General features: G+C 44.4%; 1 protein-coding gene across 1 annotated transcript in view; it reads left to right on the forward strand.

The window, feature by feature from the left end:
- MBTD1 (mbt domain containing 1) overlaps positions 1 to 27,428 on the forward strand; it is a gene marked incomplete in the record, with an annotated part of 2,241,711 nt that overhangs the window by 591,002 nt on the left and 1,623,281 nt on the right. Inside the window, 1 exon segment of the mRNA XM_044084938.1 lies at positions 976 to 1,058. Within this exon segment, the coding sequence (XP_043940873.1) occupies positions 976 to 1,058 (83 nt within the window).

A 27,428-nucleotide genomic window follows, 5' to 3' on the forward strand; every position in this document is an offset into this window, starting at 1 on the left:
TACTTTTCCACTGTTCTGTAAAATATTTTTCTCAACTTTTTTTTTATGTAGTGCAAAGTAGTATTTGTTTTCTAGAGTTTAGTGTCCTAAAATGTTTCATTAGACAGTATAAATGCCTTAAGTCTATATACCCTTACTGTAAGAAGTTTAGTAACCTATTCCCAACCTTGTCGTGATTAATGATGTAACTGCTTTTGTATTTTTGATTATGTTATTGCTTTGTAATGTAAATTACTGTGTACCAAATTTCTTGTATTATCTCCTATTCTGATTTTAAACCCCAGTCTGCATTTGAAAATGGTGCACCTTGCATCAGTGCTCTACCCCAGTCAACAATGCATAATTATATACGTAAATAAAATAACAGATTGGATAAAGTTCCCTGCAGATCAGAACATTGTATTGCAATTGTTTGTTTTAAATCTCTGTTCCCAGGACAAAGACCTGCTTCAGTAATTCATGGATCACGTGTAATTTAAATGTAATTGTTGATGCTTTCTATATGTCACTGAAGATTTTTTGCCATGCAATAGGGACTTTTACGCATTGTGCTGAAGTTAGTAATGTTTACGCTTGTATTTTTTTCCCCCAAAAGAAAATTGTGTAATAACCCCATTGCTGAAGTGATTTGTAATACTTAAGTATTTTCCACAGTTTGATAACTGGGATTTGAATTGGAGATAACAAGTTTAAATGTACAACTTTATGTCCTGGATTAATGAATTAAATGTAAGCAGCTCCACACAGAGTTTGTTATTATGAATGGCTTTCCTACAATGAAAAAATTGCAAACCATTATTCTAGATGATCTCACACTGGGTCAAACAGTTTAAGTGCTGAAATAGCTTCTTTAGAATTCTAAAGCTCGGTAGCTGATATTTTGCCAATGTATTAAGTTTGATGTTGCAAATAAAAAAAAAAAAAAACCATTGAGTAACTTTATCTGATGGTCTGACATCTGTTTTTGATTTACAGCAGTTCCTGCAGAGGTCTTTAACTGGGGTACTTATATCAACAGCAATAATTTTATAGCAGCTCCTGTTTCCTGTTTTAAACATGTAAGTATTTGGTGTCTGTTTCATTTTTAAGGAATGGGCTTGGATCTTGGAGTTAATGACCACTCATTGCATGGCCATGTGAAGAAATGCTGCCTTTTATAAATATGTTTTGCTTTTAGAAAACTTTAGAAAAATACAGGACTGCCTTTTTCTATATGGTGCTTAAGTTAATTCATGTGCTGTCATTAGTAAAGTAAAGCTTTCCTTATAATTGCATCATAGGTTGGTTATTCGCAGAGCGAGTCTATGATCAGCACTGACTGCCCCTGTACATGAGGAACACAGGTGCCACCCCAAGGGTAAATTTATGGCATTCCATCTAGTTATCTAGGTTGTGCTTGAGTAGGGTCATTGGGGAGCTCTGCTTCATGGGAATTGGGAGTTTACTCCGGATGACTGTCAATTTCCGGGAGATACATCTGTTTCTCCAGCATGTTCTTTTAATGTCACAGGCTAGTTTGAGATCCCTGGAGCAAGTGACTCTTGTCCCATTTGATTTGTGGATGTGCAGCATTTTCATTAGGGCAGGGTTAGAGACTGCTCTGTAGGCTAGGCACACGTCATCCCTCATCACCCTGGAGGATACAGAGTACAGTGACAGGGCTTTCAGTCTTTCTGTGTAGGTCATGTTTTGGAGGCCCTTGCATTTCTTGATGAGAAACCTCTGTGGTCTCTCCAGCTGCTGCATTTGTCTGATGAGGTATATGCAAAAGGATGTATTTGCATTCTATTAATGGTCTGTTAAATTTTGAGTACAGAGGACTTATAACATCCTTAGTAATGGATTAGATGCCCTTATTTATGAGATGCACAATGCAGACGGATGTCCATACCACTGTGGATACATTGTGATCAAAGTTTAGATTACTATCTACCTGTGTTCCCAAATCTTGCATCACTTGGATTCAGCTTAGGTGGGTACTGCCAATATTGTAATTTGCAGGGACTTCCTCTTTGCCAAAGGGAGTAATAATGCATTTTTTTTGCATTTAGTTTTAGTCCATGGCTTTGGCACCAATCATTGTCTGTGTTAGCTGCTTTTGTAATATGTTAACAAGGATTGCACCCAGTTTGTAATCATCAGCGAACCTAGTAAGCCACAGGCCATCTACTTTTGCCTAGACCTACAAGAAATAGATTCCAAACAGTAGAGGGCCCATCACAGATTCTTGTGGTGTGCCACTAGTCTGTTGGTAGAGGTTTAATCCTCAACTTTGACAGTATGCGTTTTGTTGGTGATCCATTTGGCTTCCCATCTAGTGGCATATGGTTAATTCCCATTTGTGAGAGTTTCTTAGTGATACCTGAGTGGAGGATTGTATCAAAAGCCATGGCTAAATCAAGATAGGCAGTATGTTTTGCCTTCATCCAGGGCTTTAGTGGCATTCTCGAAGAAGTCCACCAGTTTCAGTAAGCATGATCTACCCTTAATAAAGCCAGACTGGGTTGGGTCAAGAGTTTGAAGGTCACATACATCCTTGTTGATAAGGTTGTGATGATTCTTTCCATGGCCTTGCAGATAAGGCTGGTTAAGCTTATGATTCTGTAGTTCCGTGGGTCAGTTGATGGACCCCCCTTTGTGCAAGGGGATTACTGTTGCTGATGTTCATCGTGTTTCACTGTTCCCGTCATTACACTTGGGTTATCCTGCTGGCAGGCTACCTGCAGTCGGCCTGAATTCCAAAGTCCTGGTCCTGCATCAGTTGCTGTCGCCCCTTCCCTGACGTCAGTGCACCAGGGGTATAAAAGATACTGCCGATGCCATTTTCTTCAGTCTTTCTTGCCACGCGGTGCTCGAAGCAAAAGCAGTTCGCAAGTGCCGGTCGGCAGACTCCTGAGATTTTCTAAATTGAATTTCAGTTCCGAAGTCTTCGATAAAGCTAAGTACCCCGCTGGGGAAACTTTTTCTTGCTCCAGACCGATGTCAGAAAAAGTTAACAATTGTATTTCTTGTGGGAAGCAAATACCTCATAAGGATTTTCATTCTTACTGTATTCCTTGCCTAGGCCCTGACCACGACATTGCTAGTTGTCGGTTTTGTGCTAGATTTAACCAACGCACGATTAAGCGTCGGTACGATTTTGCTTTTCATTATTTTGGCAGAAGGTTTAACTATATAATGCCGTCGGAACAACCGACAAACGGAATTCATAAAAAATGCAAGGATAAAGACAAGGACAAGCATCCGAGGTCCAAAACTGATGAAGCCTCTTCTAGGCTAGTCTCCGGTTCACCGGTGCTCAGTGAGGTGCTTTCACAGACCCTGAGTCCCGCTACCTTAGAGCCACAGGCCGCCTCCGACTCCCACGTGGAGACAACTAGGCTTCTGGATACTCAAGCTATTGGCCCTTCAGAAATTAATCCCTCAGATGGGTCTGGAGCTGCTGAGCAGGCATCGGCTTCTGAGGTGTCTTCAGACCTTCACAACTTTATATAAAACCTACTTCAGCATCCAAGACAAAGTCTAAAACAGTTTTAAAGACAAGGAAACCAGTACAGCATTCTCCAGGACAGACTTCTATGCCTAAGAAACAGATGCTCAAAATGGCCTATGAGGATTCTGATGCTGAAGATTCTATTCCTTCAGCTTCTCCTCCTGAGGACTACTCATTTGGGGAAACCCTGCATACCATGAGGGAGCATTTCCACTGGGAGAGCCAAGATTATTCCGAATCTAATAAAAGGCTTAGAGACTTTCTTTTACTTCCTCAACACAGACCTCTTGCACTTCCCCCTGTTCTAGACGTAGTAGATGATGTATTTTCAGAGTCTGGCCTGTCTCCAGACTCTGTACCTCCTGCTCCTGTTAAGCCGGACAGATACTACAGGGTTCCAGACTCCCATAAATGTCTTTATAAAAACCCTGCTGCTGACCCAGAAACTATCTCACAGGGTCCCAAAGGGGTCAAGGCTGCTTCTGCTAAAAAACTATCCCCCCGGATAGAAATTCTAGGGCTCTGGACAGATGGGGGAAAAAAGTTTACACTTCTGCTACCTTGGCTGTAAGGGCTTTAAATTGTCAATTTCATGTGCTCAGATATCAGCAATACTTAATATCTTTGTTAAAACAAAAAATGTTGACAAATTCTGAATGTTCTGAGAACAAAGATTTGCAGGATTTATTGCATGCAGCTGAACAAGGGGGAAAACATACTTTGCAATGTGGCAATGATTCACTGGAGGCCTCGTGCAGGGCCGCTGTTACACGTTCTGTTATTAGAAGGCATGCTTGGTTAAAGGAACAGAACCTGCCTGTTCATGTTAAAGCAAAATTATTGGATGCTTCATTACAGCATGATAATTTGTTTGGTGTTAAGGCAGAAGAGGTGTTGAAGAAAATGGAGGATAAGGTTAAATCTATGTAGACAGTAAAGGATTTCTTACAGGTACAGCCACCCAGATTTAGCAGGAACTGGCCCTCTAAGAATTGGTCCTTTCCAGTGTCAGACAGACCACAAAGAGGCAGATTCAGACGTCCTAGAGGCAGGCAACAGCCCCAGGGCTCATACAGGCCCAAACAATGGGGTGCTTCTACCTCCAAAAGCGGAGAAGACAAATCACAGCCTTATAGAAAACAGTCCCAATGACTTCCCTCTGCCAATGACAAGCACTTATTTTTTGGCAGCACCCATGGGGGGAAAGCTAGCACTTTTTTCACAAAACTGGCACAAGATCACCAAGGACAAATGGGTCTTAAATATAGTCTCTCAGGGCTAAAGGTTCCACTTTCACACCCTTCTAAAGGCAAAAGGTATGCCAGACCTGCCACACAATCAATGGGCAGAGGCACAAAAACAAGTTTCATCTCTCATGGACATGGGGGCTACTCAGCCAGTGCCACAACAAGAGCAGGGACAAGGATTTTACTCGAGACTTTTCTTAGTACCAAGAAAGGACAAAGCCTGGAGACCAATTCTGGAGCTGTCTATTCTAAATACTTTTCTGGACGTCCCAAAATTCAAAATGTTGACTCTACAGCAGCTTCTGCCCATGCTGGACAAGAAGGCTTGGCTTGTAATTTTGGACCTCAAAGAGGCATACCTGCATGTCCCAATCAGACAATCTTGCAGAAGATACCTCAGATTTTTAGCTGGCTCAATGCACTACCAATTCTCTGCACTGCCCTTTGGCTTATCTACTGCGCCCAGGGTCTTCACAAAATGCCTGGCACCAGTAATTGCATTTTGCAGACAAAGAGGAATTCAAATATATCCCTACTTGGACGACTGCCTTATTTAAGCAAAGACCAAAGATTTTCTACTACAACATCTGACGTTTGTAAAAAGATTACTAGTTTGCCTAGGGTACACAGTAAACGAAAAGAAATCGAAACAAGTACCCTCTCAAGAGATAATATTCCTGAGTGCAAGCTTAAATACAACTGCCCAGATGGCTTATCTCACGCCAGACAAAGGCAACTGACTTTTTATTTCGAAAACATGGCAACAAACGCCAAGTTATCTGCAAGAAAAATTCTGCAGGCACTGGGCTACATGGCATCCTGCATCCTTCTGTATCTGGTTTTTGGATTTTAACTTTTGTTCTGGTTTGAATAAAGACCTTTTACACGACAGCAGTATCCTTCTGGAGGTTTTTTACTAATTTGATTGCCTGGACTGTTTTCCTTTGGTTGGATCCTGTCAGCACCAAGCATTTTGGATTTATCCTGCATTCTACTAATTCCATATGCAAGACTGCATATGAGGAAGCTACAATGGTATCTAAAAAGTGTTTGGACTCAATATTGTCACAGTCTGGAAACAGTAATTTCTCTCATTCCCTGCCTGCAACAGGAATTTCGATGGTGGGCACAGGCCTGTCGCCACAACAAGGGACTGCCATTCACTGTACCCACTGCCAGGCAGACACTAACAACAGATTCATCAGATTATGCCTGGGGGTGCACATGGCAGGAAAATGTATTCAGGGCACATGGCCCACAAGCCAAATGCATCTTCATATCAATCAAAAAGAGATGCTAGCTGTACAAAATGCCCTGACAGCCTTCAAGGACCTACTTCATCCAGGACAACTGCTGATAAAGACAGACAATACTACAGTCAATGTGGTACATAAACAAGCAAGGGGGCACACATTCCTACCCCCTCTGCAGACAAGCCATGACTTTGTGGAACACAGCATTGACTTACCAAGTACACCTGCAAGCACAATTCCTGCCAGGAAAGACAAATACTTTGGTAGACGAACTAAGCAGAAACCTCATGTATCCTCACGAGTTGAAACTAGATCCACAAATCTTTAACATGATAACAAGGAAATGGGGATGCCCAGACATAGATCTATTCGCCTCCCCTCACAACTGCCAGCTACAGAGATTCTGCACTCGGACTTATCATAAACAAGCATGGAAAGTGGACTCCCTTTCATTCAGCTGGAAAGCTCTTACAGTATATGCCTTCCCTCCTCTGCCTCTCCTCCCCAAGGTACTCTTAAAGGTCAGACATGAGAAGCCAAAAATGATACTGATTGCCCCAGACTGGCCACGCCAGCACTGGTACCCAATCTTAAAGAGCTTGTCTCAAGGCCCAGCCTGGACATTACCTCTAATTCCTCATTTGCTGACCCAACAGAACAATCATTTCCTACATAGCCAACTCAGAACCCTAAATCTGGCTGCGTGGCGGATAATGTCACCTTTCAGAACACACCTCTCTCTAAAGCAGTTATGGATGCTATGAGGCCAGGAGGCCCAACACCAGAAAATCTTATGCAGAAAAATGGAAGAGATTCTGTGCTTGGAACCAAGCGCAGGGAATTTGACATGCTTGTACCAAATATTCCTCAGATTTTGCAATACCTAACTGAGATGCTGGACAAAGGCCTATCCTTCTCATCAATTAAGATCCATGCCTCTGCCATTTCAGCTCATTACAATACGGACCCACCTATTTTTTATTTTTTCTCATCCACTGCTAAGATAGTTTCTCAGAGGGGCCAAAAACATAAGACCTCCAAGGAGAGCTTGAATACCTGCATGGGACCTCAATTTTGTCTTGGAAAAACTCACACTGCCTCCTTTTGAGCCAGCCAATACAGTGGAGATAAAATACTTATCACAGAAAACAGCACTTCTCCTAGCAATAACTTCAACAAGAAGAGTCTCAGAGTTACAGGCACTAATGGCTGTGGAACCTTTTATTATTTTCTATCAAGACATGGTTTCTCTAAGGACAAACCCGAAATTTATGCCTTAGGTAGTGTCCAGTGTGGCTCTTAAGCAAACCATACATTTGCCTACCTTTTATCCAAACCCACAGAATAAGGGGGAGAGACTTCTGCATTCTTTGGACATACATAGACAGCTACGCTTTTACTTGGACAAAACTAAAGCTTTCAGAAAGACTGAACAACTCTTAGTGGCATATGCTGCAGGTTCGCAAGGAAAAGCTATCTCTAAGCAGACTATTTTAAAATGGATAGGCCACTGCATTCGTTTCTGCTATTCACAACATGGCAAATCAGTGCCCAAGGGCATTAGGCCACATTCTACCAGAGCAGCAGCCACTTCAGCAGCCTTCCTCAGAGGAGTACCAACCAAGGACATTTTGGAGGCTGCAACCTGGACTTCAGTGCACACTTTTACAAAGCACTACCATTTACCTCTTTACTCTAAATCCAGAGCAGGCTTTGCCACTGCAGTTCTGCAGGGCTTCATAGCTACTCCTAATTCTATTTAGGCCAAGCCACCCAAAGTCAGCTTTGGGATTCAACCCAGGTGTAATGACTGCAACAGTGAAACATGATGAACATAGTACAGCTGTGTACCTACCATAAATGTCGATGTTCAAGTCTATTCACTGTTGCAATCCAGGTTATCCTCCCACCATCCGCCTTTTTTCTTTGCTGGGACTTATCTGTACCTCTCTATTCTATGCAACGTATGTGGTGTATTTGCTTGTAGATGGAAGGTTATGTGCATGCTTTTTTATGATCATAATATTTTCAGCCTACCCTTCTGGGGGCACCTGACATCTGAGGCAAGAAAAACTGAAGAAAATGGCGTTGGCTGCATCTTTTATACCCCTGGCGGACTGACGTCAGGGAAGGGGTGACGGCAATCGACGCCGGACTGGGACTTTGGAAATGGAATTCAGGCCAACTGCAGGTAGCCTGTCAGCTGGATAACCCAAGTGTAATGACTGCAACAGTGAATACAATCGAACATCTACATTTATGGTAGGTACACAACTGTACTTTCTCCACTCTGCTGGAATGAAGTCATTGCTCAGGCTGAGGTTAAAGATGGTACCAAGTGGGTTCTGCTAGGTCTTAATGTTCATCATGTTGGGGAAACTTTTTCTTGCCTCAGACCGATGTCAGTAAAAGTTAATAACTGTATTTCTTGTGGGAAGCAAATACCTCATTAGGATTTCCATTCCTATTGTATCCCATGCCTAGGCCCAGACCACGACGTCACTGGTTGTGGTTTTGTGCTAGGTTTAACAAGCGCACTGTTAAACGTCGGTTTGATTTTGCCCAACATTATTTTGGCAGAAAATTTAATTACACCATGCCGTCGGAACTTCCGACGACTGGAATACATAAAAAGCCCAAAGACAAGGACAGGCATCCGAGGCCCAAACCTGATGACGAAGCCTCTTCTAGGCCGGTCGCCGGTTCTCCGGTTTTCAGCGAGACGCCTTCGCAGTCCCTGACTACCACTTATGCAGAACCACAGGCCTCCTCCAACATGGAGATGGCTGGCCCTTGGACGCACAAGATTTTCAGCCTACCGAGGCTAACCCTTCAGAGGGATCCGGAGTAGCTGAGCAACCCGAAACTTCAGAGGGTGTTTTCAGACCTACTCAGTTAACCATTAAACCCCATGCTAAGTCTAAGCCTCCTTTAAAAACAAAGAAACAAATTCAGCATTCTCCAGGACAGGCCTCCATGCCTAAGAAACAAATACTCAAAATGGCCAAAGACCTAATCACTCTGATCAGGGGGGTCCCATCCCCCTCCTGATAAAAGGCCCAGACAGGATGCAGACTATGACTCATCTGACCAGGTGTCCATTTCTTCAGATTCATCCTCAGACTTAGGATATTCTTTACCCCCTTATGAGGACTCTGATGCTGAGGAATCAATTCCATCAGCCTCTCCTTTGGGGAAACCTTACATACCATGAGGGAGCATTTCCATTGGGAAGGCCAGGATTACTCTGAATCCAAGAAAAGGCGCAGAGACTTCCTTTTATTACCTCAACACAGACCCCTTGCTATTCTGCCAGTGTTAGACATTGTGGATGATGTGTATACTGAATCCAGCTTAAATCCTGACTCCTTACCTCCAGCCCCAGTTAAACCTGACAGATACTACAGAGTCCCTGACTCACACAAATTTCTGCATAAAAGCCCTGTAGCTGACCCTGAAACTATTTCTCAGGGACCCAAAGGGATTAAGGCCTCATCAGCAAAAAATCCAGTCCCCTCTGACAGAGACTCCAGAGCATTGGACAGATGGGGAAAGAAAGTATATACGTCTGCAACCTTAGCAATGAGAGCCTTAAATTGCCAGTTTCACTTGCTAAAATATCAGCAATTTTTGATGTCACAGTTAAAACAAAAAATGCTTCCAGATTCAGATCCTCCTAATTTTAAAGAAATGCAGGATTTATTGCATGCAGCTGAACAAGTGGGAAAGCATACTTTGCAATGTGGTTTTGATTCTTTAGAGGCCTCCTGTAGAGCAACAGTTACAGGCTCTGTCATTAGAAGGCATGCTTGGTTAAAAGAACATATGTTACCAGATCATGTTAAAGCAAAATTATTGGATGCACCTTTACAGCAGGATGTGTTATTTGGAGTTAAGGCAGAAGAGGTATTAAAGAAAATGGAGAATAAGGCAAAATCTATGCAAACGGTAAAGGATTTCTTACAGGTTCAGCCACCAAGATTTAGCAGAAATTGGCCAACAAAGAATTGGTCCTTTCCGGCTACAGACAGACCTCAAAGGGGCAGATACAGACATCCAAGATGTAGAGGTCAATCACAAGATCCTTACAGGCCTCGACAATGGGGTGCACCAGGCCAGAAAGAAGGGGAAGACAGGCCCCAACCATGTAAAAAGCAGACTCAATGACTTCCCATTACAGCTGCCAAACAACTCTCTCTTAGCAGCCCCCTTGGGAGGAAAACTAGCACTTTTCTATCACAACTGGCATTGGATCACCAAAGACAAATGGGTTCTCAACATTGTATCTCAAGGTTACAGGTTCCACTTTCACACTCTGCCAAGGTTAAAAGGAATGCCAAATCTGCCACCAAACCAATGGGCAGAGGCTCAAAAACAAATGACAGCACTCATGGATATGAGAGCTATTCAAGAGGTACCGCCACAAGAGCAAGGACAAGGATTTAATTCAAGACTCTTTCTGGTTCCCAGAAAGGACAAAGCCTGGAGGCCCATTCTGGATCTTTCTTCTCTAAACACTTACCTGGATGTTCCGAAATTCAAAATGTTGACACTACAGCAGCTTCTTCCCATGCTGGGCAAGAAAGCTTGGCTCGTGACCTTGGACCTCAAGGAGGCATACCTGCATGTCCCTATCAGACAAAACTGCAGAAGATACCTCAGATTCACAGCAGGTTCAATGCACTACCAATTCTCTGCACTGCCCTTTGGCTTATCTACTGTGCCCAGGGTCTTCACAAAGTGCCTGGCACCAGTAATTGCATTTTGCAGACAGAAAGGAATTCAAATTTATCCATACCTGGATGACTGCCTGATTCAAGCAGAGAGCAAGGACATTCTTCTAGAGCATCTGGCATTTGTAAAACAGTTATTAAGTTGCCTGGGGTACACAGTAAACGAAAAGAAATCAAAACTAGTGCCCTCACAAGAGATAATATTCCTGGGTGCCAGCTTTAACACAACAGCCCAGATGGCTTATCTCACGCCAGACAAGCAAGGACAACTGACTCAATACTTTCAATTGATGGCAACAAAAACCCAACTCCCTGCAAGAAAAATTCTGCAGGCCTTGGGTTACATGGCATCTTGCATTCTACTAATTCCATATGCCAGACTGCATATGAGGAAACTACAATGGTACCTAAAGTGTGTACGGTCTCAACACTGTCAAAGTTTGGAAACAGTTATACCACTAATTCCTTGCCTTCAACAGGAGTTTCGATGGTGGGCTCAAGCTTGTCACCTCAACAAGGAACAGCCTTTTACTCAACCCACAGCCAGGCAAACACTGACAACAGATGCATCGGATTACGCCTGGGGAGCACACATGGCAGGAAAATGTATTCAGGGCAAGTGGCCCGCAGAACAAAGGCATCTTCACATCAATCAAAAAGAGATGTTAGGTGTACAAAATGCCCTTATAGCTTTCAAGGACCTGCTGCATCCAGGGCAACTATTACTAAAAACAGACAACACCACAGTTATGTGGTACATAAACAAACAAGGGGGCACTCACTACTATCCCCTCTGCAGATAAGCCATGACGTTGTGGAACACTGCTGTAAACTATCAAGTTCATCTGCAAGCGCAATTCCTGCCAGGAGAAAAAACACACTGGCAGACGACTTAAGCAAAAACATCATGGATCCCCACGAATGGGAATTGAATCCACAAATATTCAGAATGATAACACAGAAATGGTGGAGTCCGGACATAGATCTGTTTGCATCCCCAAGCAACTGCCAGCTACAGAAATTCTGCACAAGGAGTTACCATCCACAAGCATGGAAAGTGGATGCCCTCTCATTCAGCTGGAAAAACCTACAAGTATATGCCTTTCCACCACTACCTCTCCTTTCAAAGGTACTCATAAAAGCCAAGCAAGAAGAGCCAAAGATGATCCTGATTGCACCAGACTGGCCACGCCAGCACTGGTACCCAATCTTAAAGAATTTAGCGCAAGAACCACCTTGGATATTGCCTCAAATCCCACATCTGCTGACCCAGCACAACAATCAGATACTTCACAGTCAGCTCAAGACCTTAAACCTAGCTGCATGGAAAATTCCTTAGTCAAGCAAGCAATGCCTCTCTCCAAAGCTGTTATGGATGTCATTCTGGAGGCCAGAAGGCCTAGTACCAGGAAAGCCTATTCGGATAAATGGAAGGGATTCTGTGGCTGGAACCAGGCTCACAGCCTTGACCCTCTTGTCCCAAAGATTCCTCAGATTCTACAATATTTAACTGAGATGCTGGACAAAGGTCTCTCCTTTTCATCCATCAAGATCCACGCCTCTGCCATCTCTGCTCATTACAACACAGATCCTCCAATTTTCTCTAATCCTTTGCTAAAACAGTACCTCAGAGGGGCTAAAAACATAAGACCACCCCGTAGAGCACCTACTCCAACTTGGGACCTCAACTTTGTTTTGGAAAAATTAACTTTATCTCCCTTTGAGCCAGCTAACACAGCAGAATTAAAATATATTTCTTGGAAAACTGCTCTGCTTCTGGCAATAGCATCAGCTCGAAGAGTTTCAGAATTACAGGCACTAATGGCAGTGGAACCTTTCCTCATTTTCCACCAGGACAGGGTGTCCCTAAGAACTAACCCTACGTTTATGCCAAAGATGGTTTCAAGTGTGTCACTAAACCAAACTATTCACTTGCCAACTTTTTATCCAAAAGCAAAGAATAAAGGGGAGAGACTACTGCATTCATTGGACATTCACAGGCAGTTACGCTTCTACTTGGACAAAACCAAAGCTTTCAGAAAATCTGAGCAATTACTGGGAGTATATGCTGCAGGAGCACAGGGAAAAGCCATTTCAAAACAGACTATTTCAAAATGGATAGGACATTGCATACGTTTCTGCTATGCACACCATGGGAAACCTATACCTAGCAGCATTAGATCTCACTCCACCAGGGCAACGGCCAGTTCAACTGCCTACCAAGGACATTTTGGAAACAGCAACATGGAGTTCTGTGCATACCTTCACCAAGCATTACCATCTGCCTTTATACTGTAAATCCAGAGCTGGCTTCGCCACTGCTGTGCTGCAGGGCCTTATTGCCACACCTAATGCCTTATAGATCCAGCCACCCTACCTCAGCTTTGGGATTCTACCCAAGTGTAATGACTGCAGCAGTGTAACACGATGAACATAGTACAGTTTTGTACCTACCATAAATGTAGATGTTCGAGTGTATACACTGCTGCAGTCCAGGTTACCCTCCCTCCTTCCCCTCTTACTTGCTGGTATGTACCTATATCTTCTACCCTTTACTACCGATGGGGAGTATTTGCTGGTAACTAAAAGTTGTTGTTTGCCTTTCCTATCTATGTTTTATTAGCAATTTGAATTGCCTACCCATTTGGGGGCACCTGACATCTGGGGCAAGAAAAACTAAAGAAAATGTCGACTGCATCTTATATACCTCTGTCGCACTGACATCAGGAAGGAGGCGACAGCAACTGATGCTGCACCAATATTTTGGAACTCAGGCCGACTGGGGAAGCGCCTGACTGCAGGATAACCCAAGTGTAATGACTGCAGCAGTGTATACACTCGAACATTTACATTTATGGTAGGTACAAAACTGTACTTTTTACATTGTTTATTAAGCAGCCTGGGATGTTATCTGGTCCCATAGAGGTAGTGTTTTTGACCTTGGAGAGCAAGGATATGAACAGCTGTTTGGAGATGCTAGGTAGAAGACTGGTGTCAGGTATGCTTTGGGGTATGGCTGGTAGGGAAAGGGGAATGGAGTTTGCTCCCAGTCCGGTTGGCAGGTTCTTCAGGTTCAGTATGTAAGGTACAAGATGGTGAATTTTCTGCATCTACCCTGTGGAGATTTAAAAAATGCTGAGAGAATCTACAAAACTAAGTGACATTTTTCAATGTATTCTGACAATTCTGCACTTTATTTGATTAACTGTGATGTTCTATTAACTTACATTTCATCTGCACTATATTTTTTCACTGTTTTACTATTAAACTGTTTAATTAACTGAGTGTGAACTGTTCTGCTGTTATATTTGTTTGTATCTTTTCTCATTTTTTAAATCGACCTAAACAGGGTTTAAATATCTTTAGTATAGTCTGGTTGCAGGTTTTACTGTATCCGGAGCTGTTTGTGTGATTCTTGTGTTTCTTGCTACTCCATCTTGTGTTGGCTGGGGTCTACCTGCACTTCATAGGAAGTTACTAGGCTGTTGGCCCTGAGGCCCTTACAAGCTAAGCCAAGAGTTTAGCTAGTGTTCAACAAGTCAGCACCCGATGGCTCTCTCCAGTCAGTAATTTTCTGTTTGTATTGAGGCATCACTCTGGGTGACAGCAGAATGCTGTGTAAGGCTAGGGACATGCCTCCCTGGGACATATAGTCCAAGGAGGTACGTCTCAAGTCATTCACCCCAGCTTGGACTATGACCGAGTCATAACAGTATCTGTTGTTAAGAAACTTGAATGCATGTGTGATATGACTGCTTCTGGCACCTGACAGACAACTAACCGTGACTTTCTCTTTATCCAGCCTGGTGAGGGGCACATCTGTGGGTCTCACAATGGAGTCTCATATGACTAATATGTTGGGTTTATGGTTAGGCCTTGATGGCGGTGAGACGCAGGTATGTAGACTAGGTGTGGTGGGCTGTGGAGTTCGCTTGTGTTTTTGCCTCGGAGGTGTTTTTTGTTTGGGTATGTTTTTATTGAGGATCTCTGCATATGTGGGTGTGTGCTGTATAGGTGTGGGTGGTTTTTGTGTTGACAACCTTCTCAGGGCCAGATATGTTGGCTTGTGAGGGAGAGAGCATAAACTCTAAGTTCTTAATGTAATTGCATCTGTCACAAATTATCTTCCTAGGTGGTAGTATTAGAGGGCTGTCTGTATACATGAGGCATTTGCTACTCTGTTTCAGGATGCCCATATCAACCAGACTGTCAGGAGACACAGGACACTGTCCATCCATTTTTGTCAGAATCTGAGGGAGATGCACCAGACAGAGCTAAGGGGGTAAAGGGTTGGAAGGTCTAAGATGAGCACTACTAGGTGATCACACAAGTGCTACTAAGGGAAAATTTGTAGCTGGAATACCTTGCAAAGGGTTAAAAGCAGTGCGCGATGTGCAGACAAGCCCAAACCAGCTCAAACACGGGGTTTAAATACCACAAAAAAAGAAGGTTCTAGTAACACAGAAATCTAGCCAATCCTGCTAGCCCCTGCTTTCTTTACCAGTCAGCTTGTGCCAGACAAGTTCAAGGCAGCCCTGTTACTCTGACACTAGCAGAGAAGATAGCCTTCTACCAACACAAGATGGCTGCCAGAAACACAGAAGGCAAAAACAATTTGCTCTGGATGCAGCAAACCCGTATCCAGACTATGCTACTGAATTTAAGGGTTAAGAACACTGTAAAGCTTGCAGAAGCACACTGATTAACCACTTAGACAAAAACAGAACTCATATTATGATTAATACAGTTAAACAGTAAAGAAATGCAGTAAATTACAGTTAAACAGTAATAAATATTAGTAAATAATGAAATACAGTTAAACAGCAGTGAAATGCAATTGATCAGTAAATTGCTTTAAAACAGTGCAAATGTGATAAATTAGGTATAAGGCACAGATAATGATAGGCAAGTGCAAATACAGTAAAATAAGGTAAAATAAATGAAAAAGCACTTAGGTTGGTCTTGGAGCCTCACTAATTTTGTAAAATGTCCCAGAAATGATGCACCTCAGCAGAGCCTGGTTCAAACAAACTTAGTTGAGAGTAAGTGAACTGGTTAAACTGATCTGGCATAGGTTGTTTGACTAGGAGCTCAGTGACAAGGGTTGATTGGTCATTTCCAATGTTTCCCTTTTACTTCCGTGTTTGTGGTATTTAAACCCAGTGTTTGTGTGGGTTTGCGCTTGTTTACCCACTGTGCACCACTGCTGCGCTGTTTTAACCCTTTGTGAGGTATCTCAGCTGCATTTTTTTTCCTTACCAGCACTCTTGTGCAGTTGAGGCCCTCCCTTGCAGCTACTGTAGTGATTTTTATCCAGTCCTACTCACACCAATAGGTACTCTCCTCAGATAGTACCCACTCTGCTATCCCTGACTTCTCTTCCACAGATTCCGACAACCATGGATGGGCAATTTCCTATGGTTTCTCCTGCTAGTTTGGTTGATATGGCCATCCTGTGACAGTGTAGCAACTGCCTTATGTACACAGACAACCCTTTAATTCTACCACATATTAACACAGTATGTGAGAGATGCATTTACATTAAGAGCCTACAGTATTTGCTGTCTCAATCACAAGGCAGTACACCTGGCACTGAGTAGGTTGTCTGCACAAAGACTACAAACACAACACCTCTAACACTACCCACACCTGTACAACACACTCCCGTATATGCAGAGATTTTCAGCAAAAACATACTTAAACAAAAGAGACTGAGGCAAAAACACTCAGGCACATCACAACCCACAGCACCAAGCACCACACATAGTACACATACCTGTGTCACGCAGCCTCTAAAGCCCAGCCACAAACCCAAAATACTAGTCATAGGAGAGGCTATCCGCCATATCACACAAGCACTCAAGTCTCTCATCACTAGGTACTGTTATGACTGTGTCATAGTCCATGTTGGTGTGAATGACATGAGACATATGTCTATGGACTATATGAAGAGAGACATGATTGAGCTCGCTGAATGCGTCCCAGGCAGGTATGTCCCTAGCTTAAGCAGCATCCTACCGTCACCCAGAATGATGCCTCAATACAAGCAGAAAATGATTGACTTTAACAATTGGCTTAGTTTCTGGTGTCATTCCAAGGGGATCCAGTACCTGACAGCCTGGGAGAACATGGTTGACAGACCACGATGCTTTGCCGGAGATGGCCTTCATCTGTCTACCCAGGGCTTTAGGCTTCTGGCAAAGGCTTTTGCCTCCTCCATAGTGCCTTTTTAGGCAAAGTCATGAGGACAAAGTTACCACCATGAAAAATTCTTCTGAATGATATTCAAAGGTCATGCTGCTAAGCGCTAGGAGTCTTAACATGGAACTGCACTCACTGCAAGAATTCCTCACCCTGGAAGATGATGACATTTGTGCAGTTTCTGACACCTGGTTCAAAGCTATGGAGAGCCCCCCTTACTTTCAGACCCCAAATGGAGGGCTACAAAGCCAAAGGAGGTGGAGTTTCAATATTTATCAAAGACATACACACCTCCAAGCTGGTCAAACAGTATGATGCACAGGAGACCCTCCATGTGCAGTTAACTGTTGACAAAACACATATTGAAATCATAGCTAGCTACAGACACCCCCCAACTATGACTCAGGACACCCACTCAACCTGTCTAGGCTTACTTAAATCCATCAAGATTCAACCCTTTATTCAGATCCTGGGTGAATTTAACTACCCAGCCATAGGTGGAAGACCTGTTCTAGCCCAAACACGACCACTCAGAGATTCCTTGACTACGTCAGTGCCAGTCCATTGGATTAGCTGGTCGATAGCCCATGAGAGGTGAAAATATGCTGGACCTGGTACTAACCAGCATGAGTATTCACTTTAGCACCCCCTACACTGTCATCCTCCTTGGTAAGATCCGACCATAAAGCAATCACTTTTGAAGTCATCATCTCCCCTACCCCCCCCCCCCCTTGCCAGGGTCAAACAAAAAAACTTTTTTTTCAAAGCTGACTACTACCTCCTGAGAGCAGGTATAAGCAGCTTTACAGCCACTGTCTTTCAGTTGGAACTAGCACTAATGTCCAAGCCTACACCAAAAAACTGTATGACCACCTACATAGCTGCATGGACTCAGCAATACCGGACAGGATCAAATCATCTTCCTTAAGGAAGAGGAAACCTGTCTGATGAACAGCAGCAATAAACAAACTCCATAATAAAAGGAAAAAAATGCTGTCCAGGACCAAGAAGGAGCAGGTGCCAAGCTGGAAACAGTTTCTCCTTTGTCTGAACAAGCAAATAAGGTCACTGGTGAAATCCTCTAAGGCTGACTTTGAGTCCAAATTGGCTACATCCGCCAAGGACCATCACAAGGCCTTCTTTACACAAGTCCACAATCTGAAAGGTAACACCTAAATCTCCTTTGAACTTGTGGTCAAGGACACCACATGCACAAACACTGTAGATATAGCCACCCTGCTGGCAGACAGGTTCAATGAAAACTTCACCCCCCATCCCCCTCCATCAGTACACCAGGACATCTGCAGCACCACCACCTCTCCCCTCATTACTAGGGAGCAGGTCTTTAATGCCTTCTCAGGCAAAATCTTCAGCCTTCGTGGGACCTGACAACATCCCTGGCTGTGTCCTGCATGAACTCAGGCATGAGCTCTCAGCACCATTAGGCACCCTATTTAACCAAAGCCTGAACAGCTTTGTCCCAGCCATATGGAGAACAGCCACGGTCATCCCTCTACACAAAGGTGGAGCATCCACCAACTCAGGCAGTTATAGGCCCATCAGCCTAACTAGCCTGATCTGCAAGGCCATGGAACACATCATCATGGACCTTATAAACAAGGACATTGGCAACCTCCAAATGCTTGACCCCACACAGTGTGGTTTTGTCAAAGGGAGAACGTGCCTTTTAAACTCTGCCGACTTCTTCAAAACACTCACCAAAGCCATGGACAAAGGGAAGACTGTGCACACTGCCTATCTTGACCTAGCCAAAGCCTTCAACATTGTTCCCCTCTCGGGCATAATAGATGAACTCTCCCAGCTAGACATCCAACCCGTATGTTACCAGATGGGTAGCTACCTGGCTCACTGATAGGACCCACTAAGTCAAAATAGGGGAAGCCACCTCTAGTAGTGGACCCGTAACGAGTGGTGTACCCCAACTGTCGGTCTTGGGGCCTGTATTGTTTGGGATATACTTTTCTGAGGTGCAAGCCAAAACCAGTGGTCAGTGGCTGACCAGGTTTTCAGATGACTGCATTCTGGGTACTGTCTTAAATTCCCCTAGTGATATGAACAATCCTCCAAGAGGGCCTTAACCAAACTAAAGACTGGTGCCAGATGCATTGCCTCAAACTGAATGCCAAGAAATGCATCATTATCCCCTTTGCGGAAAATGTTGTCCCAACTAATTATCATATTAATAACAATATACTAAGCATGCAGTGATTCATAAGGGACTTGGTGTAATACAAATGTGACATGAAGGGGAATGCCTGTGAAAGTATGGTTGTTTGCTGATTCAGTATACAGAAAGAATATTATAGGGTTGAATCATTTTAGCAGTATTTTTCTACTATTTTTCTACTTTTTTTTGGTGGCTAATAGAGATGGTTGAGTAATACTTTGTTCTTCATGTTACACTGTTGTAGTCATCACATTTGGGTTATCCTGCCGGGATAGCCCTCGGTCGGCCCAAAGATCAGAGGCTTAGTATTTCTGCGTCAGTTATTGTCACTCCAGGGCTAACGTCAGGTCATCAATGGTATAAAATCAGGCAACCAACGCCATTACATCAGTCTTTCTTGCCGAGGAGCCCAAAGCAGAAGCAGTTGGCACTAGTGCTGGTCAGCCGCTACCTGAGTTTTCGTTTAGAAATTGAAGTTGAAGTCTTCTAAAGCTAAGTACCCCATTGGGATCCTTTTTTCTTGCTCTAACCAATGTCAGAAAAAGTTAACAATTGTCTCGCCTGTGGAAAGCAAATACCACACAGAGACTTCCATTCTTACTGCATCACCTGTTTAGGCCCAGACCATGACATCCCCTGCTGTGGCTTTTGTGCTTTGTTCAACACCAGAACTATATGTCGTCGGGCCCTTATTGTAGTTCGATATTTTTGCTCTCAGTCCTCGAATTCCGATATGGCTTTGGTAAGCCATCCGACTACCGATCTTCTGAAAAAACATAAGGATAAAGACAGACTGCACAGGTCCAAAACTATCAACAGCGCTTCCGTAAAGTTAGTTGTCAGTTCTCCAGTCCTCCGCCCCTGATTCCTGCGTTTGGCTTTTGTGGATTCGCAGGCCACTACCGAGACCCTTTCAGAGTCCAGTATGCTGTGAGACTCTTCTTCAACTAAGGGTCCTGCGGATGTCTCTACCTTGGATGGGTCTAGTGCCGCTGAGCAGGCACTGGCTTCTGAGGAAGTACTTCGCACTACCAATACTTGACACAGACTAAAGACGTATTTCGTGTCTACAGTTCTTTCTAAAACTACCAAGTTTCTAGGCCTAGGGTACGGAACCACACCCAAAAAAACGGCGACCCAAGATCATGCACTTGCTTCCTTGCCTCAGTCTCAAGTGCTTAAAATGGCGGAAGACCTTATTATGCTTATTAGTGGAAGCCAGGCTACCCTTTCCAGAAGAAAAAGAGACTTGTCCCCAGTAATTTTATCTGTACAGGAGTCACATGACTCAAATGCATCTGAATGTGAAGATATGCAAACCCCTCTCTGCTTATGAGGATTCTGATGCAGAGGAATCCATTCCTTCTGCCTCTTAACCTGAGGATTTTTCATTTGCGGAAACCCTACATACATTAAGGGAGCATTTCCAATGGGAATGTCAGGACTGTCCTCAGTCAAAAAAGAGACTCCGGGAATTCTTAGATTTACCACAGCACAAACCTTTGGCCATTTTTCCTGTCCTGGATGTTGTGGATGATTTTTTTATAGAATCCAGTCTAACTCCTGACACCCTTCCTCCTGCTCCCATGAAACCTGACAGTTATTAGAGTTCCTCTCGCAAATTTCTTTTCAAAAATCCTACTGCTGACCCCGAGGTCATCTCTCAAGGACCTAAAGGAATCAAAGCAACTTCAGCTAAGAATCCCACGCCCTCAGATAGGGATTCCCGAGCATTAGACTGATGGGGTAAAAAAGTATATACCTCTGCTACTCTTGCTACTAGAGCATTAAATTGTCAGTTCCACATGCTGAAATATCAGCAGCATACCATGGAACTCCTCAAACAAAAAATATCTTCTTTTCCTGCTTGTGCAGAAAATAAAGAATTACAAGAGTTAATGCATTATGTAAGTCAAGTAACTAAGCTCACCTTACAATGTGGTTTTGATGCTCTAGAAGCATCTTGCAGGGCAGCAGTCACTGGTTCTGTCCTTAGAAGGCATGCTTGGCTTAAGGAACAGACCCTGCCAGACAATGTCAAATCTAAGTTATTGGATGCACCCTTGAACAAAGGCAACTTATTTGGCACCAAGGCAGAAGAGGTCTTAAAAAAGATGGAAGAAAAAGCTAAATCTATGCAGACAGTTAGACTTCTTACAGGTCCAGCCACCTAGGTTCAGTAGGCATTGCCCCTCCAAGCACTGGTCCTTTCCTGCCCCCTCCTGGCCAGCTCAGCCCAGACCCAGGGGAAGCAGACCTCCCCCCAGACAGCAGCCCCAGGGAATGCAGAAATCTAAGCAATGGAGTTCCTCCTCTTCAAAAACAGGGCGTGCAAAGCCACCCCCTTATGGTAAGAGCTCACAATGACGTTTCACTTCCACCTGCTTGTGCCCCTAGGAGGAAAACTCTCCTTCCATGCAAGCAGTTGGCCACCATTACCAATGACCGATGGGTCCTCAACATAGTGTCCCAGGGGTACACATTTTATTTCCACACTCCGCCAACCCCAAAAGAATTCCCAGATCTTCCTCCATACCAGTGGGAGGAGGCCAAAAAGCAAGTCCTTTCCATGCTGTCCATGAGGGCAATACAGCATGTTCCTGCAGAACAGATAGGCCAAGGTTTCTACTCCAGACTCTTCCTGATACCCAGAAAAGAGGGCACATGGTGCCCCATCCTCGATCTATCCATTCTAAACACCTTTCTGCTGATACCAAAATTAAAAATGCTCACCCTCCAGCCACTTCTACCAATGCTTTTCAAGGATGCTTGGTTAGCCACCGTAGACCTAAAAGAGGCCTACCTACACATCCCAATCAGGGAATCATGAAGGAAATACCTACATTTCAGGGCAGGATATATGCACTTTCGGTTCTCTGTGCTTCCCTTTGGCTTATCCACTGCTCCCAGAGTTTTCACAAAATGCCTGGCTCCCGCCATTGCTTTTTGCAGACAAAGAAATTTTCAAATTTACCCATACTTAAATGACTGCCTGATTCAGGCAGACAGTCAGGAAAGGCTGCTGCAGCACCTGACTTTTGTAAAGGACCTACTGACCTCCCTGGGGTATACTATCAATGAAAAGAAATCAAAACTAGTCCCCACAAAAAAATTGTATTCCTGGGAGCAAGCCTGGACACAGCATCCCAGATGGCATTCCTTACTCCAAAAAACAAACCTACCTGACAGACTACTTCTCTCAATCAGCCACAAGAACCCAGTTGTCCGCAAGGAAAATCCTGCAAGCTCTAGGGTTCATGGCCTCCTGCATCCTTCTCATTCCATATGCCAGACTGCATATGAGGAAACTACAATGGTACCTAAAAAGCCTTTGGTGTCAACACTCTCAAGACTTGGAAACTCTCATACCAATGATACCTTGTCTAAGGAAAGATTTTCTTTGGTGGGCAGCAGCATGCAACCACAACAAGGGACTTCTCTTTTCACAAACCCACACCGCCCAGACCCTGACCACAGATGCATCAGACTATGCCTGGGGTGCACACCTGAATGGCAGTTGCATTCAGGGCCATTGGAGTCCAAATCAAATACATTTGCACATCACCCAAAAAGAGATGCTAGCTGTTGAGCACACCCTGACAGCTTTCAGACCCCTACTCTTCCCAGGGACTCTACTGATCAAAACAGACAACACCACAGTGATGTGGTATATCAACAAGCAGGGAGGGACTCGCCCTTATCCTCTCTGCAGGCTCGCCATGACCCTTTGGCATACAGCCTCAGCCATGCAACTACACCTGCTAGCACAGTTCCTGCCAGGCTCTCTAAACTCTCTGGTAGACAACTTAAGCAGAAACCTGCTAGACCCACACGAGTGGCAGCTAGACCACAGAAGCTTCACCCTTGTAACCCAGAAATGGGGCACTACAAAGGTCGACCTCTTTACCTCCCACTCCAATCATCAGCTCAGCAAGTTTTGCCCCAGGGAACTTCACAGCAAGGCCTGGAAAGTGGATGCTCAGTTCTTCCAGTGGGTAAACCTCTCATCTATGCATTTCCCCCTCTACCACTCATTCCAAGGGTTCTGCTCAAAATAAGGGAGGAAAAACTGAGGGCATTCCTGATTGCCCCAGACTGGCCAAGCCAGCATTGGTACCCACTGCTGCACAGCCTGTCACCCCTGCCACTGACCTCAGATCTCAACGCTCCTGACCCAGAGGAATGGAGAATTCATGCATCCCCAATTGCAGACCCTCTACCTGGCAGCCTGGCTTATTCCCTGACCTCTCCTCAAGCTGCCAGCATAAGCAAACAAGTCCTAGATGTTATAAGTGAGGCAAGATGCCACAGCACTAGAAAATGCTATGCTGACAAGTGGAAAAGGTTTTTCACCTGGATCCAGGCTAAGGGAGCCAGAACAGCACAGCCCTCCCTACCTCTCATCCTGGATTACCTGGCAGAACTAATACACAGGGGTCTATCCTTCTCTTCTGTTAAAATTCACGCCTCTGCCATCTCTGCTCACTACAACACAGAGCCACCTCTCTTCTCACACCCTCTCATCAAATGGTTCCTAAGAGGGGCTAACAACTTAAGGCCACCTAGAAGAGCTCCTACCCCAGCTTGGGACCTTAACTTTGTGTTGGAAAAGCTCACCCTACCCCCGTTTGAACCTGCAGCTTTAGCAGAGTTAATATTTCTCTCTTGTAAGACAGCTTCTGGCCATCACTTCAGCTAGAAGAGTATCAGAGCTACAAGCACTCATGGCTGTAGAGCCTTTCATCATTTTCCATGCTGACAGGGTCTCCCTCAGGACTAGCCCATCCTTCATGCCTAAAGTGGTGTCCAGTGTGGCTCTCAACCAATCCATACATTTGCCCACTTTTTTCCCTCAGCTCAGATTCTATCTGGATAGGACTAAATATTTCAGAAAAACTGACCAATTGCTAGTCAGCTTTGCAGCAGCGGCAGAGGGCAAGGCCATTTCCAAACAGTCTCCAAATGGATAGCACACTGCATCCATTTCTGCTACAAACAGCATGGGAAAATGCCCCAAAAGGGGTCAGGACACATTCCACCAGGGCAACCTCCACCTCTACAGCTTTTCTCAGAGGGGTCCCGCCCTGGGACATCCTGGAGGCTGCAACCTGGACATCTGTACATACCTTCACCAAACATTACCACATGCCTATCTTCTCCAAATCCAGGGCAGGCTTTGCCACTGCAGTCTTGCAGGGCATCCTAGCCAGCCCCCAGATGTTCATCGTGTTACACTGCTGCAGTCATTACACTTGGGTTATCCTGCCTTCAGGCGGTCCCGCAGTTGGCCTGAGTTCCAAAGTCTTGGTCCGGCGTCGGTTGCTATCGCTTCTTCCCTGACGTTAGTGCGCCAGGGAAATATAAGATGCACCCGACGCCATTTTCTTCAGTCTTTCTTGCCGCGCAGTGCCCGAAGCAGAAGCAGTTCGCAAGTGCCAGTCGGCCGACTCCTAAGATTTTCGAAGTCGAATTTCAGATCCAAAGTCTTCAGTAAAGCTAAGTACCCCGTTGGGGAAACTTTTTTCTTGCCTCAGACCGATGTCAGAAAAAGTTAATAATTGTATTTCTTGTGGGAAGCAAATACCTCATAAGGACTTCCTCTCTTACTGTAGTCCATGCCTAGGCCCTGATCACGACATCACTAGTTGTCGGTTTTGTGCTAGATTTAATAAAAGCACTATAAAAAGATGTTTTGATTTTGCTTTGCACTACTTTGGCCGAAGGTTCAATTATACGATGCTGTCGGATCAGCCGATTACCTCAATACTGAAAAAATGCAAAGACAAGGATAAAGACAGGCATCCGAGGTCCAAAACAGACGAAAAAACCTCTTCTAGGCCAGTCGCCGGTTCGGCGGTTCTCAGTGAGGCGCTTTCGCAGCCCCTGACACCCACTACCTCAGAGCCACAGGCTGCTTCCAACTCCCACGTGTAGACATCTAGACCTCTGGAAACTAAATGTATTGGGCCTACAGAAACTAATCCCTCAGATGGGTCCGGAGCCGCTGAGCAGGCACCGGCTTCTGAGGGTGTTTTCAGACCTTCACAACTTACCATTAAGACAACAGCCAAGACAAAGGTACCATTAAAGACAAAGAAACAAGTACAGCATTCTCCTGGACAGTCCTCCATGCCTAAGAAACAGATGCTCAAAATGGCCGAAGACCTCATTACCCTAATCAGGGGTTCCCATCCCCCTCCTGAGAAAAGGCCTAGGCAGGATACAGACTATGACTCCTCTGATCAGGTTTCCATTTCCTCTTATTCCTCTTCAGTCCAGGGATACTCTCTACCCCCTATGAGGACTCTGATGCTGAAGAACCTATCCCTTCAGCCTCTCCTCCTGAGGATTATTCTTTTGGGGAAACTTTACATACCATGAGGAAGCATTTCCATTGAGAAGGTCAGGATTACTCAGAATCCAAGAAAAGGCTCAGGGATTTCCTCTTATTGCCTCAGCACAGGCCCCTGGCTTTTCCGCCTGTGCTAGATATTGTGGATGGTGTGTTCTCTGAATCCAGTGCATCTCCTGACTCTGCCCCCTGCTCCAGCCAAGCCAGATAGGTATTACAGAGTCCCTGACTCTCACAAGTTTCTTTACAAAAACCCTTCTGCTGATCCAGAAACTATTTCCCAGGGTCTGAAAGGGGTAAAGGCTTCCATTGCAAAAAAATCCAGTACCCTCTGACAGAGATTCCAGAGCTTTGGATAGATGGGGGAAGAAAGTATACACTTCTGCAACTTTAGCAGTAAGAGCTTTAAATTGCCAGTTTCACATGCTTAAGTACCAACAATATTTAATGGCTCGGTTAAAACAGGAAATACTTGCAAGCTCAGAAGCTCCTGATTGTAAAGAAATGCAGGATTTATTGCATGCAGTTGAACAGGTGGGAAGATATACTCTGCAATGTGGTTTTGATTCTTTAGAGACCTCTTGTAGAGCCGCAGTGACAGGTTCTGTGATTCGAAGACATGCTTGGTTAAAAGAACAAAGTTTACCTGATCATGTTAAGGCAAAAGTATTGGATGCTCCTTTACAGCATGATACTTTGTTTGGTGTTAAGGCAGAAGAGGTGTTAAAGAAAATGGAGGATAAAGCTAAATCTATGCAAACAGTCAAGGATTTCTTACAGGTACAGCCACCTCGGTTTAGCAGAAATTGGCCAACAAAGAATTGGTCCTTTTCAGTGTCAGGTAGGCCACAGAGAGGCAGATACAGACGCCCAAGGGGCAGATCTCAACCCCAAGGCTCAAACAGACAGCGACAGCGGGGCACCTCAACCCCAAAAGGTGGTGAGGACAAGTCTCAGCCTTACAGGAAGCAGTCACAATGACTTTCCCCTTTGTACGCCAAGCACGTCCCTTTTGGAAGCCCCCTTAGGGGGGAAACTAGCACTTTTTTCTCAAAACTGGCAAATCACCCAAGACAAATGGGTCCTGAATACTGTGTCTCAAGGTTACAGATTCCACTTTCATACTTTACCAAGGCTAAAAGGAATGCCAGACCTGCCACAAAATCAATGGGCAGAGGCACAAAAACAAATTTCAGCCCTCATGGACATGAGAGCTATTCAAAAAGTACCACAACAGGAACAAGGACAAGGATTTTACTCAAAACTCTTCCTGGTCCCCAGAAAGGACAAGGCCTGGAGGCCCATACTAGACCTTTCAATTCTGAATACTTACCTGGATATTCCAAAATTCAAAATGTTGACATTACAGCAGCTTCTACCCATGCTGGGCAAGAAGGCTTGGCTTGTTACTCTGGACCTCAGAGGCATACCTGCATGTCCCTATCAGACAAAATTGCAGAAGATACCACAGATTCAAAGCTGGTACAATGCCCTACCAATTCTCTGCACTGCCCTTTGGCTTATCTACTATGCCCAGGGTCTTCACAAAGTGCCTGACACCAGTAATTGCATTTTGCAGACAAAAAGGAATTCAAATATATCCATACCTGGACGACTGCCTCATTCAAGCAGAGACGAAGGACATTCTTCTGCAGCATCTGGCGTTTGTAAAAAGGTTGCTAATTTCTCTAGGGTACACAGTAAACGAAAAGAAGTCAAAACTAGTGCCCTCGCAACAGATTATATTCCTGGGTGCCAGCTTAAATACAACGGCCCAGATGGCTTATCTCACACCAGACAAACAAGTTCAACTAACTCAATATTTTCATTTACTGACAAGAAAGTCCCATCTCCCTACAAGAAAAATTCTGCAGGCCCTGGGATTCATGGCATCCTGCATACTACTAATACCATATGCCAGACTGCATATGAGGAAATTACAATGGTACCTGAAAAGTGTT

Source organism: Protopterus annectens, chromosome 10.part0 (genome assembly GCF_019279795.1).
Source record: "Protopterus annectens isolate FY-2018-M chromosome 10.part0, PAN1.0, whole genome shotgun sequence".
NCBI classification, from domain to species: Eukaryota; Metazoa; Chordata; order Ceratodontiformes; family Protopteridae; genus Protopterus; species Protopterus annectens.